This window comes from Choloepus didactylus, chromosome 2, assembly GCF_015220235.1.
Source record: "Choloepus didactylus isolate mChoDid1 chromosome 2, mChoDid1.pri, whole genome shotgun sequence".
Taxonomy (NCBI): Eukaryota; Metazoa; Chordata; class Mammalia; order Pilosa; family Megalonychidae; genus Choloepus; species Choloepus didactylus.
The window spans coordinates 110,323,821-110,343,009 of record NC_051308.1 but is presented as its reverse complement, the minus strand read 5'-3'; the positions used below and the strand labels follow the sequence as shown (position 1 = coordinate 110,343,009).

General features: G+C 54.9%; 2 protein-coding genes across 5 annotated transcripts; one reads left to right on the top strand and one right to left on the bottom strand.

Moving 5' to 3' along the window:
- Window positions 1-5,867: 5,867 nt before the first annotated feature.
- KRTCAP2 (keratinocyte associated protein 2) lies at window positions 5,868-8,299 on the bottom strand. Its single transcript, XM_037813934.1, has 5 exons — window positions 8,169-8,299; window positions 7,710-7,864; window positions 7,507-7,570; window positions 6,260-6,326; window positions 5,868-6,021 (listed from the first exon to the last, which is right to left on the bottom strand). The coding sequence occupies exons 1-5, from the start codon at window positions 8,251-8,253 to the stop codon at window positions 5,901-5,903; spliced, it is 492 nt and encodes a 163-aa protein (XP_037669862.1). The 5' UTR covers window positions 8,254-8,299; the 3' UTR covers window positions 5,868-5,900.
- Window positions 8,300-8,800: 501 nt separating this feature from the next.
- TRIM46 (tripartite motif containing 46) lies at window positions 8,801-18,434 on the top strand. Of its 4 annotated transcripts, none has more exons than XM_037813895.1 (10): window positions 8,801-8,991; window positions 10,302-10,563; window positions 10,805-11,148; window positions 11,827-11,970; window positions 12,079-12,174; window positions 12,882-13,135; window positions 13,408-13,529; window positions 14,574-14,876; window positions 15,932-16,229; window positions 17,280-18,434. In XM_037813895.1, exons 1-10 carry the CDS (start codon window positions 8,929-8,931, stop codon window positions 17,671-17,673), a joined length of 2,280 nt encoding a protein of 759 aa, XP_037669823.1. In that variant the 5' UTR covers window positions 8,801-8,928; the 3' UTR covers window positions 17,674-18,434. The 4 variants fall into 4 exon arrangements, with proteins under 4 accessions (XP_037669823.1, XP_037669849.1, XP_037669840.1 ...); XM_037813912.1 differs by lacking the exon at window positions 8,801-8,991 and adding an exon at window positions 9,233-9,346; XM_037813903.1 differs by lacking the exon at window positions 8,801-8,991 and adding an exon at window positions 9,575-9,598.
- Window positions 18,435-19,189: the final 755 nt, after the last annotated feature.

Here is a 19,189-nt window from a genome sequence, read left to right as displayed (position 1 = left end):
GGGGAAGTCCAACATTTCTGCATTTTTCCCCAGTTCCTCAGGGGAGCCCTGCAAATACATTTTTATTCTCAAATTACTTTGGGATATATTGGGATTTCACACTAACCTGTACAAACCTACTAGATCTCACTTCCTATTCAAAGTTCCATGTTATTATGGCGTTTGAATAAACTGACCAGACAAGTTAAATTATTTAGTGTGATACAGAAAATATAGATCCTGCACCAAATAAACATCTCTTCCCTTGGTCTCACACAGAAGTTTTAAAACACAGTTATTATCATCCTTTGGCCTGATTTTCCTTAGCCTAACCAGATTTGCTTCATTCATATCTCTAATTGAAGTCTGAACTCTTGAGAAATGGAAACTTTTGCAAACTAGTCAGGGAGGGAGCTGCTTCAGAAAGTGGTCAGTGTGTGGGGAGGTGGTATATGAAAAATGGGTCAGGTTCGCTCTATTACTAGGTCCTTGGGGAGGGTTCCAGGTAGCCAAGTTGGGTCGACTCCATCCCTGCCTTCAGGGCACTTGCAGTTCTGAGGGGTGACTGGACATACATACATGTAATCAACAAAAACACACATTTATGAAATTACAGACAGACTTTAAGGGCAAAGAGTGGATCAGAGATTGTGCTACTGATTGAAGAAGGAGTTCAGTGAGTCAGGATTTCCTAAAGAAGGTAATCGACAGGAGACCAGGTTGGGAAGAGATGATAGCCCAAGGGAGGAGGGACCCAGAACAGGCCTGGGCAGTGGTGAGAAACATCTGGCTCATTCTGGGGATTCAGCAATTTGGAGCTGATACAGGGTGGAAGTTGAGTTTTAGCAGAGCGCTCAAAGTGTCACAGTTGTATGTTGCTAATGGGGGTTCTTGATTCTTTTAACAAAAACTTACTGAACTATATGCCAAGCAGTGTTCTAATGCTGGGGTCCTGAGTGAACAGACAGACAAATTCTCTGTCTTCAAAGAAGCTTATATTCTAGTGGTGGGAGACAATGAAGAAACAAAGAAATAAATATTTAACATATCAAGTAGTGAGTAGTATGAAGAAAAACGTAGCCAGGTAAGGGGGTAGGGGCGACAAGGGTAACTGATCAGAAGGACCTCTCTGATAAGGAGAGCTTTGCACAGAGCCCTGAGTGAGGTGAAGGAGGGAGAAGGGCAGAGATCTGCAGAAAGAGCCTCCCAGGCAGTGAGAAGGACAAGTGCAAAGGCTGTGAGGTGGAAGCATGCTTGGCCCAGGGGATACCCAGGGGCTAGGGTGGTGATGGAGTGAGCATGGGGGAGAGAGGAAGGATGTTTTTCCCTATGAGGTCAGAGAGGCGCTGGAGGCCAGGCCGTGGGTTAGGACTGTGCCTAGTGACCATGTGGAGGAAACAACACAGCAGCCACAGGGGGATCTGATTTTGAACTCCAGCCTGCCTTTGCCTATCAGTTGTGTATAATCTTGAGCAGGTTACTTTAACCTCTCTTTCATTTTCTCATATGTAAAATGGGGTAATAATATTGATCTCAGAAGGCAGGTATAAGGATTAAAAGGGAGAATATTTGTAAAGCAAGTGTAAAGCTCAAATAAAGTGGTTGTCAGTACATAGCAAAGAAGTAACATTTGGCAAATGCCGAGTACTGTCAGTGCTATCTGTACTATTTGTACTATGCAAGGCTCTTCCACACTGTTATTTAATTCAAATCCACATGACCAGGCTTTGAGGCTTTGAGGTAGGTATTATTATCCCCATTGGCCCTTGAGCAATTTAAGGTTCAGAGAGGTCACTCAACTTGCCCAAGGACCCTCACCCAGTAGGCGTCAGAGGCAAAATTGGAACTCAGGTCTGTCTGATTTCAAAACCTCTCTGAGGTCCCAGCAGAGTCAGAGCCAGGGTCATGCAGGCTAGAAGAGGGGGCTGGAGGCTAAGAGTTGGAATGGGGCTCTTTGGGGTGGGGGGTTATTCCTTGAACTCACACAAACATACACATACCTCAGTCCCAGAAAGTCCCTTGAAACAGCCTGTGAGGTAAGCCCTCTCAGCAACTCTTGCTCCAGAAAGGAGGGGGATAGTGGTATGAAGGATCTTTTCTGTGGGACCCTGATAGTGTAACCTCAGTCTAAAATGGACAGGGGAACGTTTCCCTGCTCATTTCTTCCAGTTTATTTGAGGGTTGAGGGGAGTTCTCAGAAAAGAGCTCATCATAGGCCATGGGGGCATTTTGGCTCAGGCTTTATTGTCACAGGGGCCTCAAATTTACATTTCTGATGTTATTTCCAAATGTGGCCACACAGACATTCACACAGTTACTCTCTGACAAAATTTAAAGAAGGGACTTTCTATACAAGCGATTTAGCTTTTATTATAGAATTTTCAAAAATATACAGAGTTGAAAGGATAGGATAATGAATCTGATTTGCCTTTTGTGATAGGACTTTATAAAATAGGGCCTGCAGTTCCTTATGAATGAAAATTTTCTATAAATCCTATAATCATTTTGTGAATATAGCACAATTGTAATTTTGTTAAAAGGTGTTACTTCATTAAATGTAAATATTTCAAACATCTCTGTTTTTCTTCATTTTTAAGTATATCTGGAGTCTCAACAGATAGAAGGGCCCTGAATCTCTCTCCGTCTTTCAGAAGCCCTAGCACCAAGGGAGTACTTGCTGAGAGCTGTGGAGCCCAGGTAAGAGTTGGAAACAAGGATGCTGGAGGTTGCAGAGGCGTGGGTGCTAAGCGCTGCCTCTACAGGTTCTGGGGAAAGCTCTAACCTCTCTTCCCGCCAGCAGTCAGGCCTGCAGTATTTCGCACTTTGCCCTTCACCCCAGGTGATTTGGTGCCTAACTTGGTCCAACTAGGGGGACTCGCTTGGCCTCTGCTGGAACTCAACCAAATAGCATTTACAGTGTAACCTCTGTGTGGCCAGCTTGCTCTGGGTACTGGGGGGTGTGATTTGGTCCCTGCCCCCTGAGGAACTTCCCATCTGCTGCAAGGGAGGCAAAGAAAAGTACCTGAAGCAGAGCAATTGAGTGCCACCAACTGTGCCTGCATAAGGGTTCGGGCCATTGTTTGCTTTGGAGGTGGCTCTGTGAATGACCCTAAGTCAAGCAGGAGTGTGCACAGGGCAGGCCCGCCCGGAGCTCCCCGAGGGCAGGGCCTCCCGCTTCCCATTCTTTTGTGGTTCCCACAGTGCCCAGGGCTGGCTGAGCTCACAATGAGTTTCAATGCTTGCTTTTTACCGAACTTTTCCCCCTTTGTATATGTTTCTGTGTCTCTCAGCATCTCTGGCGCTACAAGTCTCTGGCTCTCTCTTGTTTCCCAACATCCTTCCCGAGCCCCTGGGGAGCAGGGCTGGGGGGGGGCCAGGCAGTGGGAACAGGACAGCGTCCTGTTCTCACCAAGGACAATAAGAGCCGGAAAGGGCTGGAGCCAAGGCCTGGCGCAGACTCCCCCTCCCTGCCTGCCCTGGGCACCCTCACGGGCTGCCCCCCGCCCTGACCTTCTGGCATACCCTAAGTGCCAGGCGTCCCCTCAGGCTAGCTGGTCTGCAGGGAGTCCAGCCTCTGCCTAGGGTTGGGGAGTCTTCTTGGACTTGACCTCACCTTTTTACTGTCCTCTCCTTGGCAGGACGTCACCTCCTTCCCCAAGGTTCACTCTCAGGGCCAGAGGTCCCCCAGCCTGCCATTCCTCACCAGTCACCCTACTCCACAGTATTCTTTACTCCCCTGTATTATTTACTCCTGTTTCCGGAGCTGGCAGCGGGTGCCTGAGGGTGTCGGGGCCTCGTGTGAGGGAGCCGTGTGAGGGAGCAGGAGGAAACATCTGGCTTCCTTCTGTCCTCCAGGGAGGGCCAGGAGTGGGGACTGCCCCTGGAGGCCCCAGGTCACCAGCCTCCTGGGTGGAGCAGAGCCTCGGGAGCTGGGAGGTTAGCACCTTCGCCCTTCTCACCCTCAGGTCTCTGGAAGCCACTGATGTCCTCATGCCCCCTTACTTAATGATGGTTATTAGGTGGCTGTGATACCCCTGCCAGGGTTAATTGGCAGGTCAGGTATAGGCAGCCTGCAACTAAGCACCCCAGAGATAGGCTGAATGGAGAGCCCAGGTTGGCGCCAGCCTGTCTTGTAAATGCACGCAATCCCTGAGGAAGGGGTCATTATTCCTGGGCCACACACTGCTCCTGGTGCCCATTTAGCAGGTGGCAGCAGGTGCCCAGATCCCTTGGCACTGCCCTGGCAACCTCCTTACCAGCTCCCTCCCATACCCTGCCCTAGCCATAGAGGTGACACTCACTGTCTGGCCCCACCCAAGCTGGCTGTCTTCTTGGAAGGCATGGTGCTCCCAGGTAGCTGGCTCCCCAGGCTACATCTGTGTTGCCTGGGCTAGAACCTAGCCATCTGCCCACTGCTTCCACCCCAGGTTAGGAGAAAATCAAGGTTGGACCAAACTGAACTCAGCCTCCCTGTAAGTCCAGGGTCTATTCTAGACAATTTCCCTTTCCTCCCCCAGTGGGTGCCACATACCACACACACCCCACCCCACCCCACCTTCATCACTAGGTGAGTTGGAGCCCAGAGCTGCAATCCCTCATGCAGGCTTTGATCTCCATTGAACTCTCTCTGCTTCCACTCACAGCCTAGGCGGGAGAAGAGGCAGCTTGTTTCAGGCTTCAGCCGTTCCAAGTAGGCCAGCCTTTTGGGTCCTCCAAGAATGCTGGCATCCAAACTGATTCTGGACCAGCAGCTTCCCTCCCCAGCCCTCAGGGCCCTCTTGCTAAGAAGGATGTTATTAGTCTCCAGGAGGGAGACATGGGCTCAAGGCGCCCTCTACAGGCATCCTGGGCAAATTGCATAGCACTCCCTCAGCCCCGGGATTGAAGGGTAAGGGTCTGGGTTTTGTCCACAAATGGAAGACAGGCCCTCTAACCCTTGGCCAGGACCTTTCACTCACTTCATCTTCACTGAGCCTTCTTCCAGAACAGACCCCAACCACATATATGATTTTGTTCTGGAAGGGAAGGTTCTTTTGTTCAACCAACCCATCAGTTCACTGCCCATACCAGGCACTGTGGGGAATACAAAGCGGACAAGACACTGCTCACTCTAAAGCTCACACCACCCAGAAGGAGAGAAGGTGCCTAGGCACCCCAAGGACAAGTACTCTGGACAGAGAGGCGATTCTCCTGGCAGAGTATGACAGCACATGACTTGAGCAGCCATCTCACAAAATTACAATTGTGCTATATTCACATGACTTGAGCAGCCATCTCCCTCATTTCCATTAAGGCTGGTTCAGAGGATGGTGGCTTTGCCCCACAGTTTGCTAAAAATCAGGAAGTTCCCAATCTCTTGGCTATGAGACAAAGGAGAAAAATTAAGGCACCAAAACAGGGAGAATGGGGCAGTGACCGTACTGGGCAGTCTTATAGCCCAGGAGGACAACATCAATAGAGAATTCCCACCTACAGACTTGGAGAAGGGGCAAGGGAGTCATTAGCTCAGTGTGGAGAGGTGGAGTAAGAGCCTCTACAGGTGGCAAATGGAACCCCATGGTGCGGTACCTCGCCGTCCCTTACTCTGCTCTTCCAAGATCTATTCCAGTTTTGGTGGGCATGTCTCCCTACTTTGCAGCCTTTACCCCTTTTCCCAAAGGTCAAGTCCACAAAACAGCTATGCACTTTTGTTTCATGCTGAGATTCTCAAAAAAGCATATGCCATGCCTGGCATTGATGGCACTCAATAAAATGTTTGGTAAATGAACCCTGGAGGAAGGAAAGCCCCACTATCCCCAAGGTCTGAAAAGAGTAAGTGGCCACAAGCCCTAATGTTCTGCATTCCCAGGCAGCCATTGGCAGAGGTCCACGACATATAACTCACAGAGTTACAAAGAATCAACTTTATTGAATGTTCAGAGTCAGTTTCTCTTCTTGCCCTTGCCCGTGACCTTGGCTGGTGTGAGGACTGGAGCTGTTGCCTGGTACAGAGTGGAGGAGATCTTGTTGATGTAGTACAGACCAACCATGGAGAAGATAAAGCTACAGGGTGAAGACAAAGAGAGTCATGGCATTAGTGGGCCTGCAGTCCAGTGCCTCTTAGGGCAGACAGCAGAATCAGGGAAAGAATCTAGGCCCAGGTTTAAGAAAATGGGTAATCACAAAGGAAAAAGAGCAACGGGGGAAGGAGGTGTGAACAAGAAAATCTGGCACCGTCAAAGTAGGATCTAGTGCCAAAGGTCAGGGCACTACATCCCTTAACCAGCGGTCAGGTACATACCAGGTGGTGACACAGACTCGGTGGATGAGGCCGGATGCAAAGAGAGCCAACAGGAGGCAGAGGAGAACTAGTGGGACAAGAAGAACAAGGAGGGCAGTGGTCAGAATGGAAATACCCGGCATTCATATGGGGAGTCTGGGAGAAATCCGGGACCTGCTTGTAACAGTAGGGCATGACAATGACAGGAAGACCTCAGATGGCCTTAATGATGCCCAGGGCATGAAGGAACCAGCACTGTCACAACCTCACTTCACTTAACTTTCCTAACCTGGCTCTTTCCTCACCTAGAAAGGAAAAAGAAAAGGAAACAACCTGAAGGGCAAGATTTGCTCTTTTTTGGGGAAGAGGATTAAGGCCTTTCCAACAGAAGCCAGCCAATGGGAATTAATTCACTAAACTGGCTGGCCTGGGGACTCACTCCCTGGATACAGAGTGGAAAGCAGTGTCTGGATACATTCTCCCATGGGGACAGGGAATGATCTCAAGACATCTAAAGTAAGACTGGAGAGAAAAAGGGAGGGGAGAAAGTAAGGGCAAGCAGAGTCCCTCCTGCCCAGCTGGGGAGGGCAGGGAAGACAATGAGGGTCAGGGATCTTGCCCCACAGCAAAGGTTTCTTTCAGAAACAAATGACAAGACACACAGGGACAAAATTCATGGAAGGAACTCTGGAAGCTAACAACAGGCTAGAGCAAGGTCTAGAGCAAGGTCTAGTGGGGAATGAAGAAATGAGGGAAACCATGAAAGGCAGGTCTTGGCTTCTCCAACACATGAACAGTAGCAAAAGGATCATTTCAAACAGAAGATAATCTAACTGTCATTCTTGTTTTGTTGGGATTCCTGCTGCCACAGACTTTGGTGTATTTAATATTTAGGGTTGTTTCCAATCACCTCAAATAAATAGAATTCACTAATAGCGGCTCAAAAACAGTGATTTCAGAACCCCTCACTGCTGCTTCTTTTAGTGGAGACAGAACACTTCCCCTTGGATGGATGTAAAACATCTGCCCAAACTTGCCAACCCCTCAAAACCTTCCCTGGGGCGGTCCAGAAGATAACTTAGTTTCTTGCTTTCACAATCTTTCTCATCCAGTTCCAATTCCAGGAGTATGAAGCAGTTTTATTAAATATATTCCCTTGCCCTGAACAACTTTTACCATCTAAGCTCCTGAAGATTCAGTATGGTGTTGGGGGAGTGGGGTGGAAAGGAGAGGGTTTAAAAATGCCCAAACCCTGAATTCTCGCTTACTCTCAGGGAAGATCTTTGCTTGGAATCCTTTGCCAAAGACAAGATTCTCCAGATTATTGAAGGCCTGGGTTAAGAGAGTTAAGGAGTAGGGCAAGCAGTGGGGGCAGAACAGTGTGAGCAATGGGTAGAGCACAAGACCGCTTGGCTCTCTGCCCTTGCAACCCTCAAACACCCCTTCCCTTACACCCCTTCCAGGAGGATACAGTGAGGGAGAAGACGAAGAGGCCGGAGCCAAGCAGACCCCCCTGGATGGTGAGCCACTCGGTGGACGCCAGCTGACGACTGTACATCTGCATCCCAGCGAAGAGCAGCAGGGACAGGAGGGAGGAAAGCGCCAGCGAGGTGCCCGTGCCCACCACTGAAGAAGATGAGAGGAGGGACGGAAAATCAGAACCGGTCCTCCCTCTAGGATGTCCAGGGCTCGACGGACCGACCGCTTTCAAGCACTCCGGGACTGAAGACACTCCCCAACTCCCCCACTCCTCGCGGCGTCCCCCAGATATTCCCCAGCCCCGAAAATCCCAAGCCCTCACGTCCCATAGAAAATGCCCTCTCCCTGAAACTCAGGACACGTCAGCTCTGAGTGGAGAGGACTAGGAAAGCGGGTCCGCCCTAACTCGGACCCCCGCTAGTCTGTCCCGGGATCCCGCCGGCCCGGTTACCCATCATGTCCTGCCGGTGGGTCCAACAGGCGTTTTTGGACAAGAAAGAGCAGAAGCCGAACCGGGCACTGTTGGCTGTGCGCATGCGCCAGTGGCCATCGCAGCCTTACTTCCTCCTGCGTCCTCGTCTCGTTCCCTCGCAGCGCCCTCTTCCGCGGAGGAGGAAACCATGCTTCAAAGAGCATCCCCGGCCACCGTCCGGGTCCTCCCCCTCCGCCCGTGCCCGGTGCATCCACTGCTTCTCAGTGCAGGCTGCACTTATTTCTTTGAGCCACTGGGTCCATGCCCATAACCTCTAGTCCACCTCTGTCTTCTTTGCCATTTATGCCATCTCCAGTACCTGTTTCCCTCCCTCATGATCTTGGCCTCAACATCTTTCGTGGACTTTTGCCCAAAGCAAAATCTAGTGCTCCCACCTAGGAGCCCATTTTTCCGTAAAACTATTCTCCCGCTTTCCATGAGTAAGATTAGGAGTTAATGAAGAATGCGAACATAAGAAATGGCTCCCCCTCAAATACCTTTTCGTGTTACCCACCCACCCGCACCTTCCGAGACCCACGTGGGGAGAACTATTTCCCACCCCCCTCAACCCCCCCAAGCCCGACGGGTGCCGTTCGAGGCTGGTCCCTGGAGCATGCGCAGTGACACCTCACCCCCCCACCACACCCCCACCCGGCTCCTGCATTAAGCCCTGGGTTCGCAGCCGCAGCCGGGATCGGGCACCCGGGGGCGGGCGGACGGCGACGGGCATCGTAGGGCCATGGCTGAGGGTGATGATATGCAGACCTTCACTTCCATCATGGATGCACTGGTCCGCATCAGTGTGAGTTAAAGTGGGGTCTAGCGGAAGGAGAGGGGGAGTATAGGGGTCCGAAGCAAACTGGGACCTTGAACAGGTGGGGATCGGGAAGACGCTGGGATGTGGACAAGAGGCTGGTGAGGGTGAAAATGACTGGGAGGATCGGGAGGCAGGAGAGAGTGGGTAATCCCGGGGACAGCCGGGAGGCAAGCGCTGTGAAAGCGTCGGTCTGCTGAGGTATAAGGAGCAAAGAGCTGCCTAGACACGGCGGTTGGGATGGGGTAGCCGCCAGCAGTGCACCAGGGCTGAGGCTGCAGGAGGAGGCTATGCTATGAGGAGGGGACGCGTGTGAGTCTGGAAAACAGAAAACCGAGGACAGGTGAGAGGCGACGAAGGAGCCGCTCCAGGGTACAGTTCCCAATTTGGGTCCCTCCCAAAGACCCCACCCCATTGCACCCCTACTCGGCGCTGCCTCCGAGCCTGCAGTTGTCATGGCAACCCGTGCCCGGCTCTCCCAGGGGCGGTGCCAACCCTGCTCCCCCCACCACTTCCTTCCCCCTCCCTCTCTGTCCCTCCCTCCTTTGTGTCAGCTGCGCCCCTGACCGGGATGGCTGCTAAAAGAGGGACCAAGGTGAGGTGTGGGGGGTGGGGCATAGCCTGAGGACCCCCGCCACCAAAAAAGGGAGGGGTACTTCCGGTGGGGAGGGGGCGAGAAGGCGGGGCGCTTGTTTCTCCCTAGGTTGGGGAGGGGGTTGCAGCTAGCCGGGTTGCGCAGGGGGAGGGCAGGAGGACCAAGTGGTGGGGGGCGAAAGGGAATGGGCAGGAATCGGGATGTCGGAGGAGGCGGATGGGGAAGGGAAGGGTGGGGAATGGAGATTGGGACGGTCGCAGGCCGGAGCCCTGGCAGGAAGACGGATGGAGAGAGCTGAACGATAGAGAGCAAGCGGCGCCTGACTGTGGGGAGGAGTCACGCTGGGGGTGCGAGAGAAGGGGGCGGGGGTCCGCACTGAGCTGCAGAATGGGCGGTGTCCTTGAGAGGAGCGCCTGGGACAGGAGGCCCAGAGATTGGGGGATGGGGACAACAGGCAGGTGAAGGGGGGGTGCGAGCCGGCTGCTGCATCAGGAGTGAAGGAGGTGTGGGGCTGGAGGTTGGGGAAGTAAAAGTCCCAGCCATCATCCCACCTCTGTGAGCTGAGAGCTCTGCGGGAGGGAAACAGGCAGGAGGCAGAGGACTCCTCATGCTGAGGCCTCTGGGTCCCTAAGGGCAACTGAGGGTCCTGCTGAGATATGCCCAGGTGTCCAAGCTCTGACATCCCCTCCCGGTCCCTCCATAGACGAGCATGAAGAACATGGAGAAGGAACTGCTGTGCCCAGTTTGTCAAGAAATGTACAAGCAGCCACTGGTGCTGCCCTGTACCCACAACGTGTGCCAGGCCTGTGCCCGGGAGGTGCTGGGGCAGCAGGGCTATATAGGCCATGGCGGGGACCCCAGTTCCGAGCCCACTTCGCCTGCCTCCACCCCTTCCACCCGCAGCCCCCGCCTCTCCCGAAGAACTGTCCCCAAGCCAGACCGCCTGGACCGGCTACTTAAGTCAGGTGGGGCTGGGGTCTGTGCGGTGAGAGTAAGGGGTGCTGGGATGTCTATTAGGAAGATCTAAGGGGTCCATTACTGGGCAGGGGCATCTGTCTTTTGGGGGGTGGAGATACTGCTCATCCAGGTTCTAATAAGAGCTGTGCTCTGGCACAATAAAAATCTGGTTTTTTAATTGAATAGACATCCCCTTACCCCCGGCCACCTGTAACTGCTGCCTCTTCTACCTCCCTGGCCCATCCACAGGCTTTGGGACATACCCCGGGCGGAAACGAGGCGCTGTGCACCCCCAGGTGATCATGTTCCCATGCCCAGCCTGCCAGGGTGATGTGGAGCTGGGGGAGCGGGGCCTGGCAGGGCTTTTCCGGAACCTGACTCTGGAGCGTGTGGTGGAGCGGTACCGCCAGAGTGTGAGTGTAGGTGGCGCTATCCTGTGCCAGCTATGCAAGCCCCCACCACTGGAGGCCACCAAGGGCTGCACCGAGTGCCGTGCCACCTTCTGCAATGAGTGCTTCAAGCTCTTCCACCCTTGGGGCACGCAGAAGGCCCAGCATGAGCCCACCCTGCCCACCCTCTCCTTCCGCCCCAAGGTGAGCCAGCCCTTGCAGGGCCCGAAGAAGGAGGGACCTGGTGACGGGTGGGTGGGGGTGCCTGGCTTCCAAAAGGACAGCAAGGAGGTAGGCAGAGCTTTGCCACTGCCAAGCTCCTTTTTCCGAAACGGTCACTGGATAAATCATTCAACCTCTCTGAGCCTCCATCTCCTCACCTGCTGAACTGGGATGATGACATCTGCCCTGTGATATCCATCCCTTAGGGTTATTGAGAGGATCACAAGAGATAATGTTTGTGAAAGTTATCTATATGCTAAAAAGGGCTGTAAGCATTCATTCATTGAACAAATATTTATCAAGCACCCTTGTGCCTGGTGCTATTCTAGGTGCTGGGGATACAGCAGTGAACAAGACGGACAGGGTTAATTATTAACCATAAGGCCAAGATTAATTATCACCATAATCACTGTAACTACCACACATCCCTGCAAGGTAGATGAAGAAAGGAGCAAAGCTGATGAAATGGGCATTGCCTGGAGATTGCAGGAAAGGCTCTATGATGCCAGTGTGTGCCACCAGGTGGCACTGCGGCTCTCCACCCACTGAACTCCCCTCCACCCTTACAGGCCAGGGGAGGGAGGGAACCAACCTGCTCCTGGGGGAGGTCCACACCCTTACACCACTGGCTGGCTCTCTCATTGCTCTTTGTACCCCCAGGGCCTGATGTGCCCAGACCACAAGGAAGAAGTGACCCACTACTGCAAGACATGCCAGCGGCTGGTGTGCCAACTCTGCCGTGTGCGACGCACCCACAGTGGGCACAAGATCACACCCGTGCTCAGCGCCTACCAGGCTCTCAGGGTGAGGACCCCTCTTCACTCACCCCCAGGGCTGACCCACACTCACACACTCAGAACTGCTGGCTTGTGCCAGGCCGGGCTTGATGCCCACCTCTTTCTTCCCCCTCAGGACAAGCTGACAAAGAGCCTGACATACATCCTGGGAAACCAGGACACAGTACAGACCCAGATCTGTGAGCTGGAGGAGACCGTGAGGCACACCGAGGTGAGGGAGGGCATGGCGGTGGGCCTTGGACCCTGCCTGAGAGTGGGGCAGGAAGGACTTGAGGGTAGGCCTGGCCCAATCACTTGGTTGCAAGCTCAACCCCATGGGGGACCCACGGATGTTGAGATTCTGGTTAAATCAGATTGGCGGGAACACCAGTGCCCCAAGCTGTACCTGGTTGTTCCTGGAGCTGCAGTGGGAGTGGGTGGCTATAGATCAGGACTGGAAGGGCTCAGAAAGACACAAGGACAGGGCTCAGATACCCTCAGGCTCAACTGTCTGCTTGCAAGTGGCACACATCGCTGGAGATGGTAGCTCGAATGAGGTGGTAGCTCTGATACCTTCTGCCAGATTGCTTGAGTCAGCTGATATGGGAAGGGGCAATAAAGACGGCATAGGTACCAGTGGACATTAGTGCAATCATGGGCTTCTGTTATTTAGAGGGAGGTGGGGTGTGGTCCTTCAGGGGTCAGGACTATGATGTGAGCATCCAGGAAAGGTAGCACAAGCAGTCAGGAGGTGAGCCCATCTAGGTGTGCAGGAGCCTCGGCAGCTATGAGCTGGCCCTATTGGAAATGGTGGGTAGAATTTTCCCTGATCCTTTTTGAGCCTAGCCGTGGTGTGGTGCCCCAAGAGGTTGGCAAAGGCACTGGCTTCAAGAGGAAGATAGTGAGTCATGCCTCCTGTGGGTGTTTCTCCCTGGGCAGGTGAGTGGTCAGCAGGCCAAGGAGGAGGTGTCCCAGCTGGTGCGGGGGATGGGGGCTGTGCTGGAGGAGAAGCGGGCATCACTGCTTCAGGCCATTGAGGAATGCCAGCAGGAGCGGCTGGCCCGGCTCAGCGCCCAGATCCAGGAGCACCGGAGCCTGCTGGATGGCTCAGGTCTGGTGGGCTATGCTCAGGAGGTACTTAAGGAAACAGACCAGCCTTGCTTCGTGCAAGCAGCCAAACAACTGCACAACAGGTATCCAGGGGCATGGCACAGGGTCAGGGGATCCTGGGGGGCAGGGGCATCATGGGTGTAGCCAACGTCTAATACAATATCCCGAGTACTACCAAGTGGGGAGCTGCAGCCCTAAGGATGGTCACGAGGCCAAGCTGATGTCCAGCTTACCCCAAGGGGCAAGGCAGAGACCCAAAGCAGATGCCAAGGCTCCAAGGGCAGGCAAGGCAGAATTGAGGAGAAGGGTGGCTGCCCAGCTGGCAGTGCCTGACCCTTGCCTGACCCATTCCCAGGATTGCCCGAGCTACTGAGGCCCTCCAGACGTTCCGGCCAGCTGCCAGCTCCTCCTTCCGCCATTGCCAGCTGGATGTGGGGCGTGAGATGAAGCTGCTGACGGAGCTTAATTTCCAGCGAGGTAAGGAGGTGGTCAGGCCCCATGCCCAACCAGTGCCTTCCTCCCTTTCTCCCCAGCAGCGGGCCCGGGGGGCAGTGCCCACCGGGGGACCTCCCTGGCCTCCTGCCTGGCCTGGCCAGCCTCTCCTCCCACCCAGCCCACCCTGCCACACCATCCCACCGCGCTCAGCGCTGCTTCTCCCTCTCTTTGTTTGTAGGCTGTGGCCACCGCGGACTCTGCTCCGGAGCACCCCAGGCAAGTCAGCGGCCCTGCCCCGGGGGTCCTGCCCCCCGCCAGGCCCCCCAACCCACCCCACCACTCCCACGCAGCTCACTGCCCCACTCATTGCTTCCTCTTTCCTGTCTGAACCAGACCTCTTGGACTTTCCACTTGACCACTGCCCTCTGTCTCGCTTCTGCCTTCTTTAGGCTCTGATCTAATCCTTGCTCTTCTGACCTTTTGCCCTCTGTCCCTTGCCCTCTGAACTTTCATTTTTACCCCTTGACCTCCACCCCCTGCACACAAGCTTTAGCTTTCCCTCTGTCCTCTCCCCATTTTCCATACTGCTCCCTCTTGCCTCTCCCAACTCTGCTCCTTCTGCCTCCCACTCAGTGCCCTCTTGCCTGGGTTCCAGTGGCCTTTGCCTGCCTCTCCTGGGGCTCCTCTGTATTCATAAAATGTCAAAGCTGGAAAGGTCCCCAGAACTTACCTGGTCTGATCCCCTTATTTTACAAAGGAGGAAACTGAGACCCAGAAAGGGGCAGTGACTTAATTAAGGCCAGAGTAAGATAGTGGCAGATCAGGACTAGAACACAGGCCTCCTGACTCCCGGCCCAGTGCTCTCCTGTGTCTCTCTTTCTCCTTATACCTGGGCTCGGCCCATCCCGTGGGTGCACCCCCCAGCCACCACAGCAGACCTCCGGGGCCCACATGGGACTTTATCCCAGCTCCCTCTCACACACTCACCCCCCCGGCTCCCGCTGCTTTCCCTTTTCCTGCCTGCCCTGCCCCCCATGCCAGGCCAGTGGCCAGGCCCTGACTGACCCCCACTGTCTCTTCCAACAGTGCCTGCGGCTCCCGTCATTGACACCCAGCGCACCTTTGCCTACGACCAGATCTTCCTGTGCTGGCGGCTGCCCCCGCACTCACCACCCGCCTGGCACTACACCGTTGAGTTCCGGCGCACAGACGTGCCCACCCAGCCCGGCCCCACCCGCTGGCAGCGGCGGGAAGAGGTGAGGGGCACCAGTGCCCTGCTCGAGAACCCTGATACAGGCTCCGTGTACGTGCTTCGTGTCCGTGGCTGCAACAAGGCTGGCTATGGCGAGTACAGCGAAGATGTGCACCTGCACACACCCCCGGCACCTGGTGAGAGAGTGGCGGTGGGCACAGCGGGGCAGGCCCGGGTGACTGTGTGAAGGGCATAGAGTATGCTAGGGCCCAGGCACTGACAGCTGGTTCAGGGTAGGCACTGGAGAGGCTGTATGACATAGTGGGTCATGAGCACTAACCCCGGCACTGGACTGCCCAGGTTCAAATCCCAGCTCTGCCTCCTTGCCAGCTGTGTGACTTTGAGCCAGTTATTTAACCTCTCTGGACTTCAGGTTCCTCCTCTGTAAAATAGGGATAATAACAATACTTACTTCATAAGATTGTTGTAAGAATTAAACATGAAGCTTCATGCAAAGTCAGTACAGTTTCTGGCTCATAGTAAAGGCTTAATAGATGTTAGTAAAGTGACTATCTAGAAAATAGCGTGGGCCCTGACATGTGGGCATGCTGGGGGAGCATCACCACCTAAGCAGGGCCGTGAGAGGCGGGGGCTGGGTTTAAGGGTTAGGTGTGAATCCCAGAGTGTGGCTGTAGTGGGGACGTCACCAGGTGGAACAGAACAGTGGGAATGGCTGTGGGAAGGGGTTGGAAGAAGCACTGCAGGTCAACTGGGACTGGGAGACTGGTTTCTGGGCCCACTTGTCAGCACTTGAACTTCTCCTGGGGTTCCATGTCAGGATGACCCCCTCCCCACTTTTTAATTTTTTTTTTTATTGTGGTAACATATGTAAAGCAAAATTTCCCATTTTAACTGCTTTCAAGTGTACAGTTCAATGACATTAATTACGTTCACAATGTTGTGCCTCCGTCACCACCATCCATTACCAAAACTTTTTCATCACCCCAAACAAAGACTCCACACTCACTAAACAATAACTCCCCATCTCCCCTCCCTGCCAATTCTTTTTCCCTCATGCTAGTTTTCCAGGCCCTGTTCCTCTGAACCCCTGCCGTCCCTGGTGGTGACTGAACCCCTTGGCAACTTTTTCCTTGTTCTGAAATCTTGCAGTCTCTTGTGCTGACACCTCACAGTGCCAGTGTTTGTCCCTGAAGTCCTTCCTCCTGTCTTAACATCCTCCTCCTACCCCCAGTCCTGCACTTCTTCCTTGATGGCCGCTGGGGTGCAAGCCGAGAGCGGCTGGCCATCAGCAAGGACCAGCGAGCAGTGCGGAGCGTTCCAGGGCTGCCCCTGCTGCTGGCTGCCGAGCGACTGCTGACCGGCTGCCACCTGAGCGTGGACGTGGTCCTGGGCGATGTGGCCGTGACCCAGGGCCGCAGCTACTGGGCCTGCGCCGTGGACCCGGCCTCCTATCTGGTCAAGGTGGGCGTCGGCCTGGAGAGCAAGCTTCAGGAAAGCTTCCAGGGTGCCCCGGATGTGATCAGCCCCAGGTCAGGCCTCTCCGGAAGGGATGAGGTGTGGGACGGGGTGGGAGCTGGGGGCGGGGCGGGGGGTGGCAAGGGGAGCACAGACTTGCTGGGGCAGGACCAGGGTGGGAATTAGGAGGAAACAGAAGGAGCGTGGAAGCCTGTGGTCTGGGGAGCTGTGGGCTCTGTGAAAGGGCTCTGAGGATTTTCGGAGTATGTAGTTGGGGAAAGGGAGGATCGACAAGGGAGCCCTCTCTACTTCCTTCCATCTGTCACTTAGGAACAACATACCATCTCTCGAAGCCTGCATGTTCTTTCTCCCAATACCCCCCAGTTCACCATCCCTTTTCCACTCTCCGATACCTTCTTCACGCACATCTTTTCTCAGCATCCCAAAATTCTTGCTTCAAACATCGCATCTTCATAACCCATTTATCCCCATATCCTTCCTACTTGTGCTCCTCTCCCATTCTGAACCTTTTTCCCCAGCACTCTATCAGAATTTCCAACACCCCATTTCTTCAAAATGCTTTCTTCCCAACACCAGTTCCCTCCTTACCCTATTGTCCTCAACCCTGCATCCCTCTAACGTCCTTCATTGATGACACCAAGCCACCCTCAGCTCTCTCACAGCACCCACCTTCCCAGCATCCTTTCTTTGCCCTTCCCCTCCCCCCAGTATCTTATTCACTAACTGCTCATTCTTCCAACATCCTATAACCCTTAAATCCCTCTCCCCAGCATATCCCCAGTACCATTTCTCTCCCCACCTTCCCATCTTGATAAACACCCCATTTCTTCAACTTACTTTATCAATACATTGTCTTTCCTTTTTCCAACACCTCTCTTGCCAATGTGCTTTCCTTTCAATACCCCTTTCCCACCCAACCAAACCCCCACCCTATACTCTAATCCCTATCTCTTCACGTTTTCTCCTCAATACCCAAAACCGATCTCTTCAATCTCTTGGTCCCCAACATTCCATCCTTCCAACATCTCAGCCCTCTGTTACCCCATCCCCCATCCCCTTACTCCACCCCCCAACATCCTCCTCCCCAACGCCCACTCCTGCAGGTACGACCCAGACAGTGGGCACGACAGCGGTGCTGAGGATGCCACCGTGGAGGCGTTGCCACCCTTTGCTTTCCTAACAATCGGCATGGGCAAGATCCTGCTGGGGTCTGGGGCGAGCTCAAACACAGGGCTGACAGGGAGGGACGGCCCAGCAGCCAGCTGCACGGTGCCCCTGCCACCCCGCCTTGGCATCTGCCTGGACTATGAGAGGGGCCGAGTTTCCTTCTTGGATGCCGTGTCCTTCCGCGGGCTCCTGGAGTGCCCCCTGGACTGCTCGGGGCCCGTGTGTCCTGCCTTTTGCTTCATTGGGGGTGGCGCAGTACAACTACAGGAGCCTGTGGGCACTAAGCCTGAGAGAAAGGTCACTATTGGGGGCTTCGCCAAGCTGGACTGACCCTTCCTGCCCCCACTTCTGCAGCTGGTCCCTTCCTGGGCCCTACACCCCCTCAATCTCCAAGCCTCCTGACACCAGGTTATTCCCCTGGCAGCTTCTCCCCCAAATTCTTCTTACCACGTGGTCCTGCCCTTAACCCATGTCTGTGTCTCCCTAAGGCCTTCTCGTGACCAAGGGGCTCTCCTCACCTCTCTGGATGTCCCCATTCTCTCCAATGCCTGTTAGCCCAGGCCCCCACCCCCCTCCAAGGCTCTGCCCCATACCCTGCCCTTGGCATCTTACCCAAGTCATGGAGAGAGCCCCTTCCCAATCCCTGCCCTGTGCTCCTCCCCAGGCTTATTGGGAGGGAGGGCTCCTGGAACATTGGGCATGATCCCCAGCTCTGTCCTGTCAAGAACCCTGCCCCTTGAATGCTAAACTACAGCCTGGGGCGGGCAGGCTTTTTGGCTGGACACTGCCCATGCACTCCCTGGTGAGGGGAAGGGGACCCTGCCATCCTGCTTTATTTATTTGGGTTCTCATGCCCCCCAGCCGCATGCCCCTTGTGTCCCTCTCACTCCCTCTTGCATGCTTTACCTGTCCCACACCCATGCCACTGTGCCAAGTCTCCCTTGGGGCCCCAGCTGAGACTAAGTGTCCCCATTGGGTCGGGCCAGGCAAGGCCTGTGCTGCCCACTGCTGACCCCCTGCAGCGGGCACTGCTAGGCCTGTGCCAAGCAACAACTGTTATTCTCATGGTTTCTAAACAATAAACTGTGATGCCAGGCACATCTCTGCCTTCCCTGAGCCCGACCATTCTTCTTCGTTTCCATGCAGGGTGTGGCAGGCAGGAGGGATCCAGGGGACTGTGCAATTGTTCCAGGGCAGTGGTGCCCGCTGGATCTGGCGCCTGAGAGGAGGCCACCTGGCACTCTGGCGCTCCTGCCACACACGTAGTCCGCCCAGGCCCGAGCCGACCACGGCCGCCAGGGGGCGCACCACCGCGGCTGCTGGAGTCAGCCCCCGGACCCTGCGGGGATGTGGCTGAAGGGCCGGGCACCGCGCCTGGACCTAATGGGGTCAGGCAACCAGAACGACTTCCCCATTCCCAGGGTGCCGGGGAGTGGACCCCAGGGCCAGTGGGCGGGTGCGGGCGAGGGAAGGGGCCGGGCCTGGCGCCAGCGCCCGGATCTCACACGGCCGCCGCTTATCGCGGCTGTGTTGACTCTGCCGCCGTTATCGCTGCCTGAGGATTTACTTCACACCCGGGCAGCTAAGAATAGAGCCTCCAGGGGCACCGTGCCAACGGGAGAGGAGGGCGCAGGCCGTCGGGGGAGCGAGCGAAACCCAGACCCAGGAGAGACGTCTGGCGTGCGGGCGGTGCTTGGTCATGCTGGCCCGCAGGAGCCCGCCTGGGACTTAGGTTTCGTTTCCTCCTTCCTCCTCTGCCTCCAGGGATGGGGGAGAGGTGACTCCTGAGCGGCCACTCCTGAGCCCCAGTGACACCTCCTCTCCACCCGTCCTCCTGTTTCTCCTC

Bases quoted from the DNA above. Each gene is read 5' to 3' on its own strand.
- KRTCAP2 (XM_037813934.1), bottom strand. From the start codon at position 8,253: ATGCGCACAGCCAACAGTGCCCGGTTCGGCTTCTGCTCTTTCTTGTCC. The intron at 7,865-8,168 runs GTAACCGGGCCG...CATCTTCTTCAG, and splicing joins CCACCGGCAGGACATGATGG to TGGTGGGCACGGGCACCTCG. The intron at 7,571-7,709 runs GTATCCTCCTGG...CTCTTAACCCAG, and splicing joins TCTTCGTCTTCTCCCTCACT to GCCTTCAATAATCTGGAGAA.
- TRIM46 (XM_037813895.1), top strand. From the start codon at position 8,929: ATGGCTGAGGGTGATGATATGCAGACCTTCACTTCCATCATGGATGCA. The intron at 8,992-10,301 runs GTGAGTTAAAGT...GTCCCTCCATAG, and splicing joins ATGCACTGGTCCGCATCAGT to ACGAGCATGAAGAACATGGA. The intron at 13,136-13,407 runs GTATCCAGGGGC...ACCCATTCCCAG, and splicing joins GCCAAACAACTGCACAACAG to GATTGCCCGAGCTACTGAGG.